The 22,239-nt window shown below is 39.9% G+C and overlaps 1 protein-coding gene across 5 annotated transcripts in view; it reads left to right on the top strand.

Moving 5' to 3' along the window:
- EPB41L4A (erythrocyte membrane protein band 4.1 like 4A) overlaps positions 1 to 22,239 on the top strand; it is a 256,036-nt gene that overhangs the window by 121,611 nt on the left and 112,186 nt on the right. For all 5 annotated transcript variants that reach the window (XM_045500766.1, XM_045500758.1, XM_045500748.1 and 2 more), the window contains exon 4: positions 17,395 to 17,446. In XM_045500766.1, coding sequence (XP_045356722.1) covers positions 17,395 to 17,446 — 52 coding nt within the window. The remainder of the gene's footprint in view (positions 1 to 17,394; positions 17,447 to 22,239) is intronic.

Genomic DNA, 22,239 nt, shown 5'->3' with positions numbered 1-22,239 from the left:
TTAATGTACCACGTGATGACTGTAGTTAACAATAGTGTATATTTGAAAGTTGCTAAGAGAGTGGTCCTTGAAAGTTCTTATCACAAGAAAAAATAACTAAGGTGATGGTTGTTGACTTCTGTGATCATTTCACAGTATGTACATATATCAAATCATTATATTGTACACCTTAGACTAATACAATGTCATATGCCAATTATATCAGTAAAACTGGGTTGGGGTGGGGCTTGTACTATTTGAAACATCTTCAAGCATCCAGTGGGGCATAGAGGGTAAAGATCAAGAAGCGGAAAGGTTTTCTTCAGTAGCCCTTTGATGTTATAAAGAGTATCCTAAACAGTGCAGCAGCCTGGGAGGACTGTCACCAACATATGAATGAATGGTACCTGGAAAAAGAAAAACCTTGAGAAACTATGGCTGGAGGCTTTTCAAGAGTCCAGGGGCCTGCATTGGAATGCCAGAAGCATCTTCATAAAGACCCCTAACATTGAGGCTCTCATTTTCCTGCTGCTAAAAAAATGTCACTCTCCCTACCTAATCTCAAATGCTTCATGGTTTAAGTTACTATCTAAAGGCTCACGTGACCCTCAAATGTGTATTTCCAATTAGACCTCCCAAGAGGCATTATACGGTGCAAAGAATACAGACTCTTCATGCCAACTGTCTGGATTCATATATATTCTACTAGTTGGGAGAGCTGTGTGATATTGGGTGAATCTTTTAACTTCTCTGAGCCTCAGTATCCCCATTTCTAAAGTGGTGACATTAATAGTACCACTTCAAAGGGTGATAGTGAGGTTTAAGGAGTCTGTAGAAAACACCCAGCTCCGTGCTTTAAACTGTGTGATAAGTAAGTTAGCTCTTACTGTGCACTTGGATGTCCCTCAGGTGGTACCCACAAATGCAACATGTTCAAAACTGAAGTCATCATCTCGCCCTCCAGACGTGTTCTTACTAAAAAAATTTCTTGATGGTGATTTTATAGAATTTTTTAAAAAACCTACGTGCCTGTGTTGAGAATTTTAAGTTGAGGATAAAAATTGTGTCATAAATTTAAACAGATGCAAGTTTGGGGGTTATAAATATTGACATTATAAAATCTGTCACATTACTCTTAAGTGTATCCACTGAATCTGTATATCCTAGCAATTTTGTACTCACTAACCTTTAAAAAATATATGTGAACAAGCTCTTCATCAAAAGTCAGAAATTTTTCTTTACCCCTTTTATCTCCTTAAACTTGCATTCAATTTCACTTTCTTCATAGAATTTTGCCCTATATTTCTATTAATAAAATGTATTTATCCACAATAATATACATATACATTAAAATTTTAAAACTTCACTTCATGAGACCTTAAGGCTACAATTGTTACTGAGCCATAAGAGTAGTTATTATTACCATGGTTATCATTATATAATTAAAAGCAAAATATTATATATTCTAATAATTACTAAAAATAAAAAGTTGCAAATGCATCTCTTAATGAAATGGATGGGGCTTTTTCTTCTTGATTAGTCTCTGTACCTCCCCCACCTTCCTGGATGATTATAATATATTCCTGGAGTGAGATATGGCTCAGTAACAATTTAATTTTTTTATTTTGATTTTTTACAGATATGAGCACTGAGTAACCTTGTCTACTATGGAAGGAAGATAGGAAAGGAAGGAATTATATTCAATTCCTTCAATTCCTTGAACTCCTGAATTATATGCCAAAAATCACATGATGATCCATTGTCTGAAGATATTTTTACTAATCTAGTACCTCAAATGCATTGTCCCCTGTAAATTTGCTCTTATGTTCCTGAGAGCAGTGATTTCTGAGACCACTAATTGGGTTCCCTTTCAATTTAGTTGAAAGCAATGAATTCAGAACCACTTGACTTACAATTTGTTAATCATTGTAGTAATTCAACTTCACAATTTCTGGGAAATGAACTAAAAATATTTTTCTGTGAGTTGCTTGGGTGGCTCAGTCAGTTAAGCATCTGACTTCAGCTCAGGTCACAGTCTCGTGGTTCTTGAGTTTGAGCCCCGTGTTGGGCTCTGTGCTGACTGCTCAGAGCCTGGAGCCTGCCTTGGATTCTGTGTCTCCCTCTCTCTCTGCCTCTCCCCCACTTCCTCACTGTCTCTCCCCGCCCCCCTCAGAAATAACGTAAACATTAAGAAAATTAAAAATTTTTTACTGTGATTTATCAAAAGAGTGCTAGTTATGTTTTTTCTTCCCTTTTACTTGGAGGCACCAGATTTTAACCAATTTAGTTGGAAAGGACTAGGAAAATTAAAAATTGTTAATTTTAATGTGCATTTGCCAATGCAAGATTTTTGATAAAATGCTTTTATCTAATTATGTACTTTATATTTTCATCAGAGTCTTGGAGCTGCAGATTTAGTTCATTCAGTGTATGGAAAACATCCAACATAAAACTCTTTGGCAAACCAAAGAGTCATTGCCAAACCACCCAGCCAAACCAGTTGCTTTCTGTCTTTTGTCAGTTTAAATAAAAATGTTAACATGTGCTCTGTGAAAAGTGTTTCACTTTTGAATTTTATTTGAGACAGATGGACAGATAAGACATGGTGTTTTGTCACTTAGATGAGATAGGCCTACCAGAACTTTGATTTATTTTATTCTTATGTGGATCTTCTTCATGAGCCATGCATAATAGTTTTAAGATGGAAGTTGCCAGATAATTAAACAAAAATCATCATTTCTCTGCTGCTCCCTTTTCCTTCCTTCCTTCCTTCCTTCCTTCCTTCCTTCCTTCCTTCCTTCCTTCCTGTTCATTTTTGTGAGAGTGAGTGGGGGAAGGGTAGAGAGAGGGACACATAGAATCCAAAGCAGGCTCCAGGCTCTGAGCTATCAGGCCAGAGCCCAACACGGGGTTTGAACTCACGAACTGAACTGTGAGACCATTAACTGAGCCAAAGTCAGACTCTTAACAACTGAGCCACCCAGGCGCCCCATGCTGCCCCCTATTCTATATATGACATCCAAGTAACTCAACTATGGGCCAAAATACCATTCTTCTATCTCCTTGCCTAGTCCTTACCAGAAATATGTAGGGAAAGATATAATTAATGGTGTCTTTATTAAAGGCAGCTTCGCTAATACTGGTATTTAAAAATGTTGCCATGTTTCTTCTGGGATTTTTCACACCCTGGGGCAGTGTGCCAGAGAGAGATTCAAATGGATAAGAAGCGTGTTTCTACGTTGTTTTGGAAGTGGGGAACTGTGCTAGGGGAGCTCAGTGGAAAGGAGAACAGGTGTGGCATCTCAATCTCAGGGCTGTTTTAGGTCAGTTCCAGGCAGGAATGTATGTGGAAGCTGAGGATCTGGGAATTCAGTCCCTAACAACTACCTGTTGCCTTTGTGCCCTTTGGGAAATCCTCAGGTGCATATCCCTGAGGGGCCTGCATCAATACCTTAACGAAAGCCACCACCATCCTCACTGCTCAGAATAGGGTCATTCCTTACTCAATCGTCTCTCCCTCCCCTCATGGCTAACCAGTCCCCAAGCCCTTTCCATTCTGCTGCTTAACAGAGTAACTATAGAGTTCACCCCCAAACCCAGGGTACTTTGGAGAGTGAAAAGGGCTACTGTGACCCCAACCCTGGGATAGCAATAGTGAACAGGATTGATGGTCACCTCTTAACCTCTCCAGAATCGATCTCCGTCTCTGAATTCTAGTTTCAGTCAGCACATGAATTTGAATTTCTGTAAAAGCTTTCCAACCCGGCTTCCTGTCTTTACTCATGCTGCCTACAATGTTTGCCCCACTGCAGATGCAGTTTTCTTCCAGAACATCAACTTTATTGATGTCTTTCCTCTGTGGCTTGAAATGCTCTAACAGATTCCTAAGGGAAAGTTCAGGAATTTCTTAATGTGGGTTGCAAGATATGTGGCCCTTGCATGCTCTTGAGCTGCTTCTCTTGCAGTACAGCTCTTGTCTCCACCCACCCCCTCATCCAGCACCCACACCACAGTCCTGGTGGGGGAACCTAGGACACAGCTGCGCAGAACTGCCTGCTGCTCCCTACCTGTGTGTCCCAGGGTGGAGTGTTTCCCCTACCTGAACTGTCTACCTGTGCTCTTCTGCTCCTCATTTTACTTGGTTCAATCCCGCTCTTCCTCACCATCGCAGCTGAGATATCTCTGATGTTACCCTTCTTCCCGAAGCTTTCCGTTACTTTCCAGAAAAGCCTTAGGCTTACTCCTGCCTTCAAATACTGCATTGTTTTTGCCTGTTCAATAATATCCCCACTTGATGGGATACTGCTTGACAGGGATTGTGTGCTATGCTTCACTCTGTTTGCACCTTTTATCCCTGGCACCTGAGTGATCTGTCATAGTAGTAAACAAAAGAACTCTGACCTAGACAAGAGGACTTGGTGAGTACCTTCCCCTGTCTTGTCTTCCTATGTCTGCTATCTCCTTCCTCTGCTGTTCTTTGAATGTACTGCCTCGCTTCTTTTATGAAAGGCTTTTCCTGTTGTTCATTTTAACCAGATTTCATCAGTATTAAAAACAAAAAAGCTTTACTGAGATGTTAGGAAGTTAGGTGGGAAATGCATGGGATTGTAAGGAATTATAGGTATATGATATTAGTGTGCTGGCAGCTACTGCGTGCTATGTAGATTATTCTTCTCCAGTGGTAGGTCATGTGGTAGAAGGGATGAGAATCTGAGTTCAGGTAATGTCATAGGTAGCTCTATGGTTGTGGATCCCATAATTAAAAAAAAAAGTGCTCCTAATAAATACTATTTTTTATAAAACAGTAGCTTTTTCTATTTAGAGTGACGAACAGTTTCTATTTAGAAAGGAAGAGATGTTTCTCTGGAGTTATTTTCTGTTTAGAGTGGGTCTGATCTCTTCTGAGCACAGTCATGTGATGCATCATGAGAATTCAGGACCCAACATGCCTGAAAGAAGTGTGGGAATTGGGGAGAGGGAGCCTACCAAACTGCCAGCTGCTCTGTGTGTGCATGCTTTCTTCCCTGTAGCACCTGGGGAGAAGCAGAGCACACTTTGATTGTTCTTTGGTTTCTTTGTTGTATGTGTTGGTGTTGACCTGGTTTCAAAAATGTTTTTGAAGGACCTAGCTTTGCCTAGAGTCCACTTCATGGTGTATCTTGAACTTAATTTTAATTCTCTTCCTTTTTTTTTTTTCTCCATCCTTTTCTCTTAGGTGGTTGATCACAATAGGCACAATCCATCGGTCACGTATACTATACTAAAATATTTTCTCCTGTAGCTTTCATAAGTTTGTTGTTTTTCAGGTTTAGGGAGATGGGGAATTGAATTGAATTCTGTCTTACATAGAAAGTTGTTTCTTCATTAATGGCACCCGGTGCCCTTTTCCACCAAAAAGAGATTTAAAAAAAAAAAAAAGGAACAGGTGAAAATGACAAGGGCACAAAATATGTTAAAACAAAACTGTCAAGAATGATGGGTAGGAACCTCAGTGTGTGTGTGCATGTGTGTGTGTGCGTGTGTGTGTGTGCATGTGTGTGTATGCCCCCACATAGGCTTGTATTTAAATAAAGTATGTGGACATGCTAAGTGGTTTTGTCAATGAAAACAGGCTTTCTGTGACCCACATCTTCTTAGTTGCGTAAGTGTGTGACAAGAATATTGCTGATTTCTTTACTAAGAACATTTTATTAGGTTAGACTGTTCTTCTCCCTGGTTAAATCAAAATGAACTATACAGGATAGAATTTCAGACAGTTGATTGATTGGCTAATGAGAAAGCAGTGGTTTTAGAGTTAATGATTCTAGACATTTTCTTGATTATCATTGGAAGCTAGTTTTTTTTTTTAATTTAGAGTTTTGATACAAACCAGTGATAAATTGACCTTGAGTTGACTTTATTCTGAATCTTAAAAGGATTTTCTCCATGAATATAAAAAGATATTTGATTGGGATATGCTGGTAGCCTACTTGAAAAGATGTATTTTATGTGTTGTTCCTATATTATTTTGTCTTAAATTTTATGAAGTTTCAAATATATTGTATGCTCTAAAAGCTAAGGTGACCAGTTTGCCTGCCTTTTGTGTGACCAAGTCCAGTAAAGAGGTGCTCCAGGAATTGTTCAAAATTGGGCAGGTGCTTGTGGGAGAGGTGGAAGGCAAGACTTAGCCATTTTCTCTTTTGGACTGTGTATTTTGCTGTGAAAGTTACTTTTTGAGTTAACAAAAATAGGCCCTTTAAAAGCTGATGGTATATAGGAGCTTAGTTTTTTTCTTATAAGATACCCATGGGGGCCTGGGTGGCTCAGTTGGTTAAGCATCTGACTCTTGATTTTGGTTCAGGTCATGATCTTGTGGTTCATGGGTTCAAGCCCCACATTGGGCTCTGTGCTGACAGTGCAGAGTCTGCTTGGGATTCTCTCTCTCCCTCTATCCCTCTCTGCCCCTCTCCCTCTCCCTCTGCCTGCCTCTCTCCCTCCCTCTCTCTCTCTCTCTCTCTCAAAATAAATAAATTTTAAAAAACTTAAAAAAAAGATATCTATCAATTTTTGGATTTGCAGGATATTTTACAGAGGATTTTTATTGAGGAAATTTCTTGTTTAACATTCTTTAGTGTTCTTATTCTCTTCAGCATCCCTGATCTGGGACTGTGAGGAAAGAAGAGCATTTGCTATTTCTCATCTCCATTTCAATCATGCAATAAATATTTACTGACTAACCACTGTGTCTCAGGAACTAGAGTACAATGGTCAGCAATAGTCTTAGAGTTTATATTCTACAAACCACACATGTATGTTCAGATATCAGGTAGTGATAGGTGCTTTGGAGAAGATGATGTGCCAAAGTGACTGGGATGCCATTTCTCTTGTGTCAGAAAAAGCATCTCTGAGATGACATTTAAAATGAGATTTGCATGGCAAGAAGGGAAGGTCCTAGTGGACAGAAGGAGCCAGCAGGGCAGTGGCCCTAAGGCAGGGACAAATATGAGGTGTTCCAGAACTAGAAGAAGACCAGTGATACAAGATCGTAGTAAGAAAGAGGGTGATGAAGTGGGATTGGTAGGGTTCACATTACACAGGGCCTAGCAGCCTGGGGTGGGCCACATAGATGATACTGTTAAGAATTTCAAGCGTGGACGTGATAGGATCTGACTGAAGAGCTGGGTTTTGGAAGGGGTGGAGGAGTCAATAGTTGTATTTGGGATAGGTGAAGCTTAAGATGCCAGTGGACATCCAAGAAGAGACGTTAGGTGAATAGTTTGGGCTCCTGAAAGGCTAGAGTCACATTTAGGAATCCCTAGGTTTTTTTTTTTTTTTTTTTTTTTTAATTTTTTTTTTCAATGTTTATTTTATTTTTGGGACAGAGAGAGACAGAGCATGAACGGGGGAGGGGCAGAGAGAGAGGGAGACACAGAATCGGAAACAGGCTCCAGGCTCTGAGCCATCAGCCCAGAGCCCGACGCGGGGCTCGAACTCACGGACCGTGAGATCGTGACCTGGCTGAAGTCGGACGCTTAACCGACTGCGCCACCCAGGCGCCCCGGAATCCCTAGGTTTTTAAAGTCATGAGATTTTAGGGTTTTTAAGGTTGTTAGGGAGAAATAGACTATAAATGCAGAATAAAAAGGGCAAGGCTGCCATGTGCAGCTGTGCTAGCTGTGTGAGTTGGGCATAACCATGCAGTGGCGCTGAGCAGGGAGTCTACATCCTACTTACTTCATAATCCCTGGGGTTGGCTTGGCTCCTCTGGGCCAAGTAACATGTTAGTTAAAGCTGTGTTTGGAGCGCCTGGGTGGCTCAGTCAGTTAAGCGTCTGACTTCAGCTCAGGTCGTGATTTCACGGTTCGTGAGTTCAAGCCCTGCATTGGGCTGTGCACTGACAGCTCGGAGCCTGGAGCCTGCTTCGGATTCTGTGTCTCATTCTCTCTCTGCCCCTCCCCGACTTGTGCTCTGTCTCTCTCTGTCTCTCAAAAATAAATAAATGTAAAAAAAAATAAAATAAAGCTATGTTTGTGTTCAGTTTCTAGAACAGACTTTAACCAAACCCTAGCTAAACCACCTGTGTACTTTAATTACTACAGTTTCAGAGTATGTCAGATTTAAGATCTTATTTCAAGATGAAATGATCCCCTAGTCTGAACAGTGATACCTCACTTATGCAGATGCTAGGAATGTGTAGGGAGCAACTTCAGCTATCTGAAATGTCAGCAGAAATTGCTAAGAAAGAACAAGTGTCTCCTGGGCCACACAAAATCGATGTCTTAGGGCCCACTCATAGGATTCAGCCCTTTTCTCATAGGATCTGTCAGTCCTGAGACCTTGGTTATTTTCATTTTAGGAAATTGGAAAGGAAGAGAGAGTAGATTATACCATTTGATGGGAAGAGTGTCAACCAGTTTGCAGACAAGCTTTAAAACAGGAGTCTAGGGGCACCTGGGTGGCTCAGTTGATTAAGTGTCCAACTTTGGCTCAGGTGATGATCTTGCAGTCTGTGAGTTCATGCCCCGCATTGGGCTCTGTGCTGACAGCTCAAAGCCTGGAGCCTTCTTCGGATTCTGTGTCTCCCTCTCTCTCTGCCCCTCCTCTGCTTGCTCTCTCTCTCTCTAAAAATAAATAAACATTAAAAAAATTTTTTTTAAACAGGAGTCTGTCTCCTGGCCAAAAGTACTTGTATTCTTCCTGCATGTAAAATGCACCTGTCCTCCCAAGGTCTCCCCAAATCTCATTTATGATGAGATTTGGAGGTCATACTTGAGGTCCACGTTTTCATCAAATCAGGCTCTGGTATTGTTCTTCAAGTTAAAACCCTTAAGTATGGTTCCTCTCAATCTGAAGACCTGTGAATTAAAGGGGTAAGAAAGATAAATTCACACCCTCCCACGCTACTATTCAACACATAGGTAGGATAACTGGAAAGACACTTTCATTTAGTATGGGGGGAGACAGGCACATAGCAGTTGCCCACCTGTAACAGTCCCAAAATCCAGCCAGGCACATGTAGCCTTTTCTTTTAATTAGAGCTTGGTCTTACTGCCTAGGAGTGTTCACGTGTTGATTGGCTTGGCTGGGCTTTTGGTTCTGTTCTCTGAATTTTTCTTCCCTTTCCATGAAAAGTGGTGTGTGTTAGCAGCTAAGTAGTGTTCTCAGCCTGCTTTTGCCTGTCGAGGATTGGAGGTCCAAAAGCCTCTTTTCAGTGTGGAGTGGCTCTGTTCCTTTAGCTGAGGCCGAACTAATTCTGTTTAAAAACACTGTGTATTTCTTATTAATTGATTTATAATCAGCTCTGTTAGACAAAGGCAACACCCACAAACCACTTTGAAATAATCTCTTCTATTCCTGAAATTCCTTGTGAGGCTTTTAGTGAAGAATGCCCTTAAGATTCCTAAAAGACCTTTTGCTAGTTTGAAAGGGTCATATTTGATCTCTTTGAGAATTAATAAAATTTTAGTTACATCCATGGTTTCCTGACAGCACTCTGGATTCAGTCTTTGCCCAGAAGCCATTTCTTAATTGTAGCACACTGTTTGCCTTCTGATAAACCTAGGGATGAGAGTTTTATTTTCAAACCCAGTAAGACCTGGATCCTTTATATTTAACAGTTCTTTTCAGCTTATCTCTCTGCTCTTGGATTTCATTGGAGGCAGCAAAAGAAGTCAGTTTGCACTTTGAACAGTCTGCCTGCACATCTCCTTATCTGGATCATCCAACTCATTAGGGACATCTTTTATTTTCCATGTTGCCACAGGCAACAGCATTGCTAAATTCTCTGTCCTAGTGAGGGTCCTCTTCTTCTTGCTTCTAACAGCTTTCTCTTTGCTTTCCTTTAGGCCCTCCCAGCAGCCTTCTTGAGGGCCCCAAGGCTTTCACTTACACTCTCCTCCAGGTCCTTCCTGCTGTCTCATGCAAAAACACGCAGTGGAGAGTGAGGCCAGATCCTGCAGGGCCTTATCAGCCATCATAAGGACTTTGGATTTTACTTTGAGTGAGAAGAGAAACCACTGCAGGATGTTGAACAGAAGTGTAAAGTGATCTGATCTCTGTTTTAACAGAATTCCTTTCAATGCACATGTAGATGGAGGGCTTACCAGTAAAGGGGTTGCCAAAGAAATCCAGGTAAACTGGGATGACCGCTTGGATCTGGGAGTGGTGAGAATTTACCAGATTCTGTTTACATTTTCAACATAGAGCCAACAGGATTTGCAGATGGACCAAAGAGATAGACGGTAAAGAGGTTTTGACCAGAGCCAATGGAGGACTGTTGCGTCATACATGGGGATGCGGGAGACTGCAGGAGAACTGGTTTTTCTAGGAGGGATTAGAACCATCATTTCCCTTTTGGACTTGTAAAGTTTGAGATTCTGATAGACATTTAAGGGGAGATGTCAAGTAGGCAGCTGGATTCTGGGGACAGTTCTGGTCTGGCTATGCGTTTGGGAGTTGTGGTACATAGATGGAATTTAAAGCCAGGAGCCTTGCTGTAAGTATGAGCCTGGGGCAGTCTAGCTTTCCTCCTGCTTAAAGAGATAATGAGCAACCAGTAAGGGGAATTGTGAAGGTGTATATGGCCTGTAAGGTGAGAGCAGAAGCCATATGGACAGGTGTCCTAGAAACCACATGACAAATGCCTTTCAAGGGTGAAGGCGTCCATCACTAGATTTAGCAGTAGGTGGCGGAATGTGTTCTAAAGGGAGTTCAAGAGGGAGGAGAGCAAACATAGTATAGAATAACCATTTCTTCCCCAGAGATTTAAAATGCAGAAGTGAAACGGGCAGATATTGGGGTCAAAAAGACCTTTTATTTATTTATTTTTTAATTATGGGAGAAATAAAGATATGAATTGTGCTGGGAATGATTTTATAGAAAGGGAAACTTCAGTCCTGGAAAGGAAGCAGAAAGTTGCTAGAAAAATGTTCCTGAATAGTGGAGAAGGGATGAGGTTCAGTGGAGCAGGGACAGCTCATCTATAGTGATAGAAGACATCAGCACAGATGCAGGCAGGTTTGGTAGATGTCATGAGAAGCCATGCACATTGTCTTCCAACTGCTTCAAGTTTCTCTGTGAAATAAGCAAGGTCATCAGCTCAGAGTATGAGAAGAGGAGAGGAGAAAGTGTGGAGTTACCTAGGCAAGTGAAAGAATAAAATGTGGTAGGGTTCTCGGTTCACCTGGGTTATTGATAATGAATTTAAAATGAGCCCATCTAGGAATGCCTGGGTGGCTCAGTTGGTTAAACATCTGACTCCTGATTTCGGCTCAGGTCATGATCGGTTCAGTTCGTGAGCCCTGCATTGGGCACTGCCCTGATAGCGTGAGCCTGCTTGGGATTCTGTCTCCTTCTCTCTCTCTGCCCCTCCCCTGCTCATTCATTCATTCATTCTCTCTCTCTCTCTCTCTCTCTCAAAATAAATAAAAATAAACTTAAAAATAATTACAAAATGAGCACATTTGTGGCTGTACAATTTGAATCTCCGTTTATGACCAGCCTCCTAGGTGCTGGCATAGGGAAGATAGCGAGGTAGAGGGCTTTTTTCAGTGGATATTATGGAGGGAAGATTGTGCCAGGGAAATGAGGAAGACTGGAAGTGACACCTTTGCCTGACATGTGATGCAAGTGAGGACATGGGTGTGGGCTGGGAAGGAGGGACTGTGAACAGGCAGTAGGATGACTGAATTGTGTGTCCTGAAGGAATCAGAATTTTAGAGGGAGTGAGCTGAGAAAGGAGGAATTGGCAGTTGAGGGTAAGAATCTTGAAACTGAGGTTATATGTTCCTATCCAGACAGTGCCCCAGAGAGTGGCTTGACCTTAGGTTAACATGGAAGGGGGGGTCAGTTTCTTGGGTCTTCTGTTCTATAATTTGGGGCAGGTTGTTTAAATATTCAGTGTTTCAGTTTCCTAATTTGCAAAATGACAATTATAGTAGTTCCTACTTCATACAGTTATAAGAGGATTAAATGAATAAATACATGCAACGTCTTCAACAGTGCCTGGCACATGGTAAACATTTAATAACTGTTGTCTGTTACTATTACCCCCTTTTTTTTTTTTTTTAACCATTATTTCTAGAACTCTTAGATTGGTGCCAGGGTCCATGGATGGGAACTGAGGAATAGTCCCTGGGGCCAATGACACCTCATGAGGAGCCAAATGAACCAATAGTGAGACATTGGAATCCATTTCATTGAAAAATGAGGTCTAATTACGACCCACCCTCCCCCCAATCCCATGTAGATTGTTCAGTTTCAGGCCCTTATTTCTGTTGCTGCTGTGACTTAGCTCCATTATGGTGGTTTTACCTGAGGAGCTACAGCTTCTGTGATTCATACCAAGGAGCAAATTAAAATCACATTCTGTTCATGTTGCTTAGAGGTCATGGGATCCGTCTACAGAGGCACTGGGAAAAGCACAAATAACTATCACAACAGTGCTGGATTTCTTAGAACATATGTGCAAATTATGTCGACTCCTCAAACTCCCTAGGAATGAACTGTAGTATCATTTTTTGTGGCTCTGTTGTCCCCTATGGATGGTCAATTCTTTTTATACTACTCCCTTAGATCAAGAGATTGCTTTTTTTTTTTTAACTGACAAAAACTGTGTGTGCTTTTAAAACCTTTTTTGATCTCCAGGAAACATTATTAAATATCATTGTAGCATTCTTAAAATCTCCAAAGAGAATCAGCATTACAGCCAGTGTGAAATAAGATGCAGCAAAGTTTTTATTATTTTATGTTGTCCTTGCTTTATGTAAAAATTTTTAGGGCTTGTTGTACCGTTAGAACTCTAGGACTCTCCGAAAGAACAGTTGTCAAATGAAAGGTCGGACTGTGAATTTAATATATATCTTCTGAAGGTTAGGATATTGATTTACTGGATAGTGTTAGAGTTTTAAGATCTAATTCCAAGACTGTTACCTAGGAAATTGATGAAATTGAGACATTATCAGCCAAGGTGAATGAAAGACGCTCAGGGCATTTAGCCAAGACTGTCAGAGAGTAAGAAGGAACTTGGGCCTGTCTGTCATTTCTTCCCAGGTCACATAAGTGCTGTTATTAGGATTGATAGGACTGAAGAGGTAAGAACACCTAACTGCTTGCCTCTTGTACCCTGGCAGAGGGCCAGAGCCAAAGAGGGCTACTGTCTTGACTCCTTAGTGACTGTGTCTTGGGGCTGTAGTCTGTTCGTATTGTCTTGTGTGAGGAAGCTGACAGTAGGAATTAGAGAGATGGTTCCATTTTGGTTAACTGGTACCATTCTACAAAGGAGGATCTAATCCAGCTTGTGAGGATATACAAATTACAGGATATAAATTTGAAATAGCAGGGTAAGGGGAAAGAAGGGGTAGAAAGTGATAGATTTTTCTAGAGAACGAACTGCTTAAATGTTGAGAGAGAACGAGAGATGAGGCTGTCTCTCCTTCTGACCATTGAGGTAGGCAAGTAGGCTTTATACCAAAGCGCAATTCAGAAAAGCCACTCTCTGCAGCCCAGCCCCACAGTGGACAGTGATCTGCTCTCTGCTCCTCCCTCCCCCCAACCCAGAGCAGTTGGAAAGACTGGATGCACCTTTTCTCTTAGTGGAAGTCCTCTGTGAACATTGGTTTCTTAGCTGAGTGTTTGTTAGCTATTGGGCAGTGCTGATTTCAATGCCATGCTTAGCTGTAAAGGACTTGGAGGAATACCTTCTATGTTGTCACTTAAAAATGCTTTAAGATTTTAGGGACAGCTGGGTGGCTCAGTTGGTTAAGCGTCCAACTTCAGCTCAGGTCACGATCTCACAGTCCGTGAGTTTGAGCCCCGCATCAGGCTCTGTGCTGACAGCTCAGAGCCTAGAGCCGGCTTTGGATTCTGTGTCTCCCTCTCTCTCTGCTCCTCCCCTACTCGTGCTCTAACTCTGTCTCTCAAAAATAAATAAACGTTAAAAAAAATTTTAAAAATGCTTTTAGATTTTAAAAATGTATTTGCTTTATGAGTTGCTGAGTTGGTAGACATCCTCTTTATAAAAAGTTAAGGCTCTGTTCTCCATTTCTGTATTTTGGAAAAGTTTTTTATTCATGAACTGCTATTCAAAGTTTTTCTCTTCAGTGATGCCTTCCTACACTTAACCTGCAGAACTAGTGTTTTTAGTATATAATTTTGTCATCTCATACGTATTCATCTCGTATACATTATTATCTCACTTCGCATATTGTATTGTAATTCTATGTCTGTGTCTCTTGCTAGGTTGTGAGTGCCTCAGGGCTGAGTCTTTGTTACCCCATATGCCCCAGGATAGGGTCTGATATGACATAGAGCACATATAGTGGGTATTCCATAAATGTTGAATGAATAATATCCCAGTTTTAGAGCCTACATATGTTCTGAATGTAGGCCTCAAAACTGGAGTATCGTGTTCATTGGCAAATTCTTGTGCCCTTTTTACTTTTGGGTTATGGGGTAGCCGCCTGATGTGTTTTGTGGTGATCAGACACGTGCTATGTTTGATGGCTTTTTGATAATGAGCCGTGGCAAGGGCCATTATAGTATGACTCCTTGGTTCCAAGATCATTTCTTTCTCTTGGTTGAGTGTAAGTGGGTTTTACATTTTAAGATGTTCGCTTGTGAAACTGGTGGCTCATGTTTATTATTTATGTTCTGGTGCATTTATCATCGTCTGACCTCTGTAACCCCTGGTTTCCATTTGAATCAAATAAGATTTGTGCACGGTGAGCGCTGGATTGACGCCTAGCATATCTAATGTGCACTGAGCTGATTGAACAGCATTTGACTGTCCTGATACCCTTTTTTTTTTTTTTTTTGCTGCAGAATTGTAATTTCTAACTCATCTCAGAAGCTTCATTGTACTTTTTCACCACACAAATCTGATTGCTCTCAAAGAAAGAGATTTATTTTGAAATTATATAGATTATCATTGATGGGAGATTTTTGTCATGTTAATGAGTCTTTATTAGATTTAGTTAAAAGCTTCCTGTTTTTTTTTTTTTTTTTTTTTTTTTTTTTTGTGACTTAAAAGCATCCTGGAAGGAAAGCAAAACCAAAAATGAATTAGTTTAAAGAATCTTTTTGTAAAGTTTGTTTTCTTGGGATGATGATGTTAGGGGGAGAGAACAGGAAGCTGTCCTCAAACTTCAGTTTCTTTTTAGTTTCAAGTTGAGATTAGACAGAAAACAGTAAGACCAGTGGCCCATTCCATCCCCTCCTTTCCTGTCCCAAGCACTTGGTAAGGCTTCATGTGTAGATGTGATGTAGGGCTGAAACTAAGACCTCATAGTATGTGTGTCTTGAAATCTAGGGAAATGGAGAGAGCTTCTAATGGCCAGTAACCCTCAGCAACTTCAGGTGGCTGACACCTTGATTTTGGCTTTGGAGCAGAGAAACTTTGCTCCAAGAAATCTAGAACTTGGAGATGATAAATGGACATTGTCATAAGCCTCTAAGTTTGTGATAAGTTGTTATGACGGCAATAGAAACCTAATGCAAGTGTTTATGGTTATTTGTGTGTGTTTTCCTTGGTTTTATCCTCTTTGGAAAAATCCAGGAATAGTCAAAACTTTTTATTAAACATGAATGGCAAGAAACATTCCATCCACCTGTTTCCATGTTATAGGAAGCATCCATAACTTTATATACTTAGAGGGAAAGGGTCTGCTCTGTGTTCAACACACAGCTTAACATTTGGATTGATTGCACTCTATTTGGATAAATCAGCGTTTCCCTAGGATCCATTATTATAACACCAAAACCATATCTCCTTAGTAGTCACTGTGAGCTCTGAAAGCAGTTAACAGATCCTGGCCTCTGTTCCAAATGCCTTTATTTTAAAAGTGAGTGATTCTACACCTTTAAAAATTGAGAAATGATAAGGATCAGAATAATGAGAATTGTGTTACAAGTGACTACACTTACATATATTGGTTACTTTACCTTTTAAAAACATTGAAAAACAGTAATTGCTGTATGAGTGGAAAATTGTGAAGATGATACATACAGGGGATAGACTTCAGTACTGTAATAAAATCATAATAATATGACTATGACATACATTTAGTGTGAATAATTGTTCTAGGAATAAGAGGTGAGGGGGTTGTATAAGATATTACAATTACACTGTATACTTACTGCTATTATTGTACAACAGATCAGGTACTTCTCCCCTCAGTGAAGGGGCAGAGAAAGGGGAACCCGGCAGGAAGATTCTCTTGGATCCTCCTGTGACCTGTGATTCCTGACCCAGAGGTGTCAGGAGAGTGTGAATGTTTTCACCATGGTAAACACAAAAGTGCTGGGAATAAAGTGGCTCAAGGTGAACCAGCTCCTACTCCCTGTTGTGAGAATTGCCTCTACATTGAGGAATGTGGGAAAATGGAAACTGGTCAGTTTGGCCCTTGGGACCTCCAACCCTTGACCCGCAGGGCACCGGAAGCCCTTCTGCTGTGCACTTCTATGGGAGACCCCGATGCTCCCCCCTGTGCTTTATTGCTTCTCCCTTGCTGTTCCCCCACATGGAGGGGCAGGGATAGAGGATTGTTCCTTTTTTTCTTTTTTTTAAGTGATTTTATTTCACAAAAGTAAGATTTAAGGAAGGCCTCTCACCAGGGCCAAAAATTCTCCTATTACTATCTAAATTTCTGTTCCTCAAAGATTAACTTGAATTCATAAACAAGTACCTTAGACTGGCTAAAGACATTTAATAAGAATTTGACCCTCAGACCTTAATAATAATTATCACTAGTATGTGCTGCATATTTAGTATGAACCAGGGACTATTCTAAAGACTTTAGGAATTCATGTATTTAATCCTCACAGCAAGCCTATGAAGAATGTTTGGAGAAGTCAAGTAACTTGTTCCAGGTTCCATGGTGATGATGAAGGAAGAGCCAGGACCAAATCCGGCTGGGTCTGCTCTGGGACTCGGACCCTCAGCCACTGTGCTGAGTTGCCTTTCCTGGATACTTGATAAGGATTTGATTTAATTTGTTTGCTTTGTTCCTAATATCTAGCAGTACTACCTGTAAGGGATGGGACCGCAAGTGAAGAGGGTGAGGGTATTTGAAGGAGAAATGGCTGTAGGGCGGTTGTGATGGGACTTTGGAAAGAGACTTGGGGAGCATTCTCTGCAGCCATTGTTTTCCTGCTCATCAGCATCTTGAAATCACTGACCTTATAATCAGCATGAGAACTTAACCAAGAACCTACAACTACTGTTTCTCTTCTCTGCTCCTCTCTGAACATCAACATCGTTTTTCTTTTAGTGTTCTAGTCACAGAAAGCTCTTAAGTATATTTCTGTATATATGTAATAAGTTAAATATTTATTAAGCATTTAAATTTCATTTCAAATAACACTTGACAAATATTCTTAAAGTGAAGGCCAATGAAAAACAACTAATGTCTATAATCACCCTTTTTTTCCCCCTCACAGTATTGGCTGGATCCTGCAAAAACCCTTGCTGAACACAAAGAACTAATCAACAGTAGGTATTTAATGTTAATTTTTTTAAGGGGTGCCTTGAAAATGATACAATGTCTGTGATTAGTTGGATGCAGAGATATGCTTTAGTGCTATAGGAATGAGTACTAGTACTCGAGTACCAGAATATGGAAATGGGTGTTGTGTGCATTGCCAGACTCTGACTCCAAACCCCGATTAAATTTTTGGTTATAAAGAAACTGAGTGGATCTAAATATTGAATTTGGCTTGGGTATGCCTGTCCTTGACTTGTCAGTGATTTTTAAAATTTTCTTGTCTTTAAAATTTCACGTTAAAACGCAGAGAGGCATTGATTTGGAAGAAAAGGTGGACATCTGACCTTCTAAAGAGCTTGAGTTTCTTGGGTTAAGGAGTGGTTTTGTCATTCACACTTTTATTTGCTGAGGCAGTAATTAAGGACTGCCCTTATGTCCTGAAAGATTTCTATGACTGCAGAAAGGATCCATCTGTTAGAGGGGCTACCTTTTAGTTTTAGCAATATGAATCTTCTTAGGTAACTGAGAGTATAATTAAGGTTATACTCCATAACTCAGATTTTTATTTATAAAAGTATATGCCCGCGTGCACATACATGCGATCCTTAAGTATGTGAAAGGGTAGTTATATTTTAATTATCCTTTTAAAAATATGATAAAATTTATAACATAAAATGTACCATGTTAACCACTTTTGAATGGCATTAAATACATTCATTGTGCAACCATTACTACTTTCTCCAAAAATTTTCCATCATCCCAAACTGAAACTTTGTACTCATTAAACTATTTTGCTTTAATGTGAAAATTATTTCTAATAAGATGTAGTAGATTCATTGGGCCTGTGTGACTCCCCATTCTGAATCTGTACTTCATGTGTTTATATAATGGCTTATTCATGGTGATAAAATTGGTCGCTTCACGGACCTGAAGGGCAGGAACAAAGCTGTGCCTCAGAAAGGAACTGGAAACTAGGAATTGCAAAACTATCAGGAACTCAGCAAGTACTATTTCTCTGAACATTAGCATCATTTTTGTTTCTCTCTGTTTATCCATGTCTATGGGGGAAGCCTCCACAGTTTCCAGGTTACAGCTGTAGCCACAGGCAGACTTGACTGGCTGTCTCTGAATGCAGGTCCCAGTTCTATGGGAGGGTACATCTGACTAGCCCAGTTTGAGTCAGGAACTCACCTCAGTCTATTCGGCCATGTCTGGGCTTCTTCAAGGTCAATACAAACATAGCTGCTAGGGGGCATTCTGGATGAGATTGGGCAATGGTTTCAGTAACGTGGGCTTGGGGCCAGCCTGTGGAGGTGAGAAAGAACCCTCAAAATATATACCTTAGGTATCACCAAGTTCTGCCTACTCAGCCTACGCAGGAGTAAGTCGTAATTCATAAGGGGTTCATGACTTGCCATGGGTGAGAAGCTGTTGGTAGCAGGTCTTCTGATTTCCAGTGCTTCTGTATTTCTAGTCCTCTTCCTGAATGAGCTGCCTACTAAAGGCCAAGAGGAGAGGGATGAGGATGCAAGGAGTGAGCTATGAATGCAGGCAACTTCCATGAGGTATCTGCATATAAATGGTGGGAGTGCCAATTTAAAAAGTGCCATCCTTCAGGATGTAGAAATCTGTACTTCCCTCCAAAATTCAGGTGTAGTAATAAATATAGTAAATCTATCTTTTTGAACCAAATACTTAAAATAAATACCAGTTTAAAAATTAGAAAAATGTCAGGAATGATTATTTTAAAACAAACTCATAGGGTTTTTATTAATAAGTCGAGATTTCTATCCAAGTGGTGAAGAAAAGTGTAAATTATTTAAGGTACACTATTAGTGTTCCTAAGTACATTTGAAGTATTTATTTCTTCACATGGTATGAAATATTCTTTTTAAATATCTTTAATCTGTATAATTGCTTTTTAATCCTAAATAAATATCTTCCTATCAAAAATTTGATGCATAGTAAGAATAAAACACCGATAGTAAAGGAAGATGGTGTAACTAAAGATACATAATCTTTATATTTCATCTCATGAGATAATTTGATAATTAATGAAGGAAAATGGCTGTCATGCCTCAAGTAGATCAGTCAGAAAGAATGTCTGTTATAATGATGGAGTATTTGCTAATTACCAGGATTCTCATGGGTGAGTTTTGATTTTTCTTGATATTTCTTGATATTTCTCCTTCTCATTGAAGACTTAATATTATTAAAGGCCTTGAAATTAGTCACAAAAGGTATAGTAGAGGATTTCCATTTTCTGGCTTCTGTATTTTTTGCTAAACTAAACAATATTAACTTACTTTACATGAATATTTCTTAAAGGTAGATTCTGTTGAGAGAGATTGAAGATAATAATAACTTAGGAGTTTTCTTCATCAGTGCCTAATATTTATAGTCAGTCTTAGAACAGGAAGCCAAAAAATATCTGATCAGATGTATCCTTGGTCCAGAGTGTCCATTTCCATAGCCTTAGATTGATCTATAAAACAGTGATGTGTGTGAAAGTATTTGCTTACTCTGAAGGCATTATAATTCTTTTCCCTGAGAGGCTATAAGGAATAGTGGCCATAAAGCACTGAACTCTAGGTATTAGCAAACTTGGTTCTCAACCTTGTGATCTTGGCCATGTTGTTTACCACTTTGGATATTTACCTGTCTTCCCTATGTTACCAGGTGGTTTTGCAAAATCACATGCTTACGAAATGTTTTTATACATTATCAAATACAGTCAAATAGTAGTGATGCCTTATATTTAGAACACAAACCATTTTATATGCAAGTGGGAAATAGCTGATTTGAGCCAAAAGTCCTTAAAGAAAATTTGCCAAAACTGAATGTTTTTAATTGTGTATTTTTTGAACTTCTGCTTAACTGCTCATCATTAAGCACGTTTGAAGCAGCGAGGCTTGGTCAGTAGGGTGTAATCTGTCACGTTGCAGAGAATAAAAGCAACTCTGGAATCTGGACAGGGCCTTCTTCCCTTTGTGCACTGTCTCCACAGCATCTGTGCTCCTCCCGGCCCCTAGATCCCAGCCCCCCGTGGCCTGCAGGCACAGGCGGACCCATCTGCTCAGCAACACAGAGCTGACTGACAGAGATGGATCAGCAGACGGTGGACTTCCTGGTTCTTCTAAATATTTAATAATCTGTGCCTCCCTGACATCGATGTTCAGGGGTAAAAGTGTATTTGTCAGAAATATAAACATAGTGATTGAGTGATCATAGAAATTAAACATATGGAATCAACTCTAATGCTAAAAAATTATAACAAAAAATTTTTAAATTCAATTTTTAAAAAAGCTCTAGCTTAAGGAACACCTTGTCCAGAAAGGCATAGATGAGGGGAGAGGAGCAAGGCCCTACTGTCGGTTAACTTCTGTATGCCAGCAACAGGGCTTCCACAGACACAGCACATGTGTGTCATGATAACAATAAATAATAACAAAATTTGTATATTAAAAATGCATTATGACTTTATGACCTGTTCAGCTTAACTTCCTTTCCCCAGCCTCTAAATTTGTCCCTTGTTTTTTACTCAGTAAAAATGAAAATAGACTGAGGTTACTTTGTGTCAGTTACACACTGTCAGAGACTTGGGGTCACAATATGTAAGTGGAAATATTTTTACTGACATGTATACTTGACATCCTTTTTTGTGTGGGAGAGCTTTTGTTGAAGAAAAAAATTAGAAATTATGACCACTGATTAATATACCAGGTAAGAAATACATTTTAAAACAGATTTAATGTAAGATCTAGTTACTACACTGCACAGAAGTTTTGGAAACAGTACAGGTTAGATTCAGACCCTCTGAAATAGAAATATGTCTAGTGAGAGCATAATATGATGTTTTTGGCACCCAGGGGGCTTGTGTTCTCTTGCACAATATGAATGCTGAATTATATTTTATGTTTCCCCATGTAAGTACAATTCCAGCTTTATTCCATATATATATATGATATTTGTGCACATTTTTTTTTTTTTTTTTTGGTATTTGTGCACATTGTTTTTTTTTTTTTTTTTTTTTTTTGGTATTTGTGCACATTGTTCATCTGTGTGTAGTAAATGACTGAGATGAGAAGTGTCTTCTTAAATATATAAGAACACATTCTCAGGGGCGCCTGGGTGGGTTGGGTGTCTGACTCTTGATTTCAGCTCAGGTCTTGATCCCAGGGTCATGAGATTGAGCCCTGCATCAGGCTTCGTGCTAAGTGCAGAGCCTGCTTGAGATTCTGTCTCTCCCCCTCACTCTGCCCCTCCCCTGCTTGCTCTCTCTCTCTCAAAAAAAAATTTTTTTTAATTTTTTTTATTTAAAAAAAATTTTTTTTTTCAACGTTTTTATTTATTTTTGGGACAGAGAGAGACAGAGCATGAACGGGGGAGGGGCAGAGAGAGAGGGAGACACAGAATCGGAAACAGGCTCCAGGCTCTGAGCCATCAGCCCAGAGCCCGACGCGGGGCTCGAACTCACGGACCGCGAGATCGTGACCTGGCTGAAGTCGGACGCGTAACCGACTGCGCCACCCAGGCGCCCCTCAAAAAAAATTTTTTTTAATAAATAAATAAAATTAAAAAACCCACATTGTTAGATTCAGAAAAGTTTAGGAATGAGACAAATATTGCTTATAATCCTACCACATAGCCTCACTGATGATCTTTTTTTTTTTTTTAAAGGGTAGAGATACATATGGAAAGAAAATTATTAGTTTTTCTAAGAGTGGAATTTAAATGTTCTCACACACAAATAAAAAAAAGTAAATATGTAAATATGTGAAGGACAAATGTGTTATAGGCG

Source organism: Leopardus geoffroyi, chromosome A1 (genome assembly GCF_018350155.1).
Source record: "Leopardus geoffroyi isolate Oge1 chromosome A1, O.geoffroyi_Oge1_pat1.0, whole genome shotgun sequence".
NCBI classification, from domain to species: domain Eukaryota; kingdom Metazoa; phylum Chordata; class Mammalia; order Carnivora; family Felidae; genus Leopardus; species Leopardus geoffroyi.
This window is presented reverse-complemented; position numbering and strand designations above follow the sequence as displayed.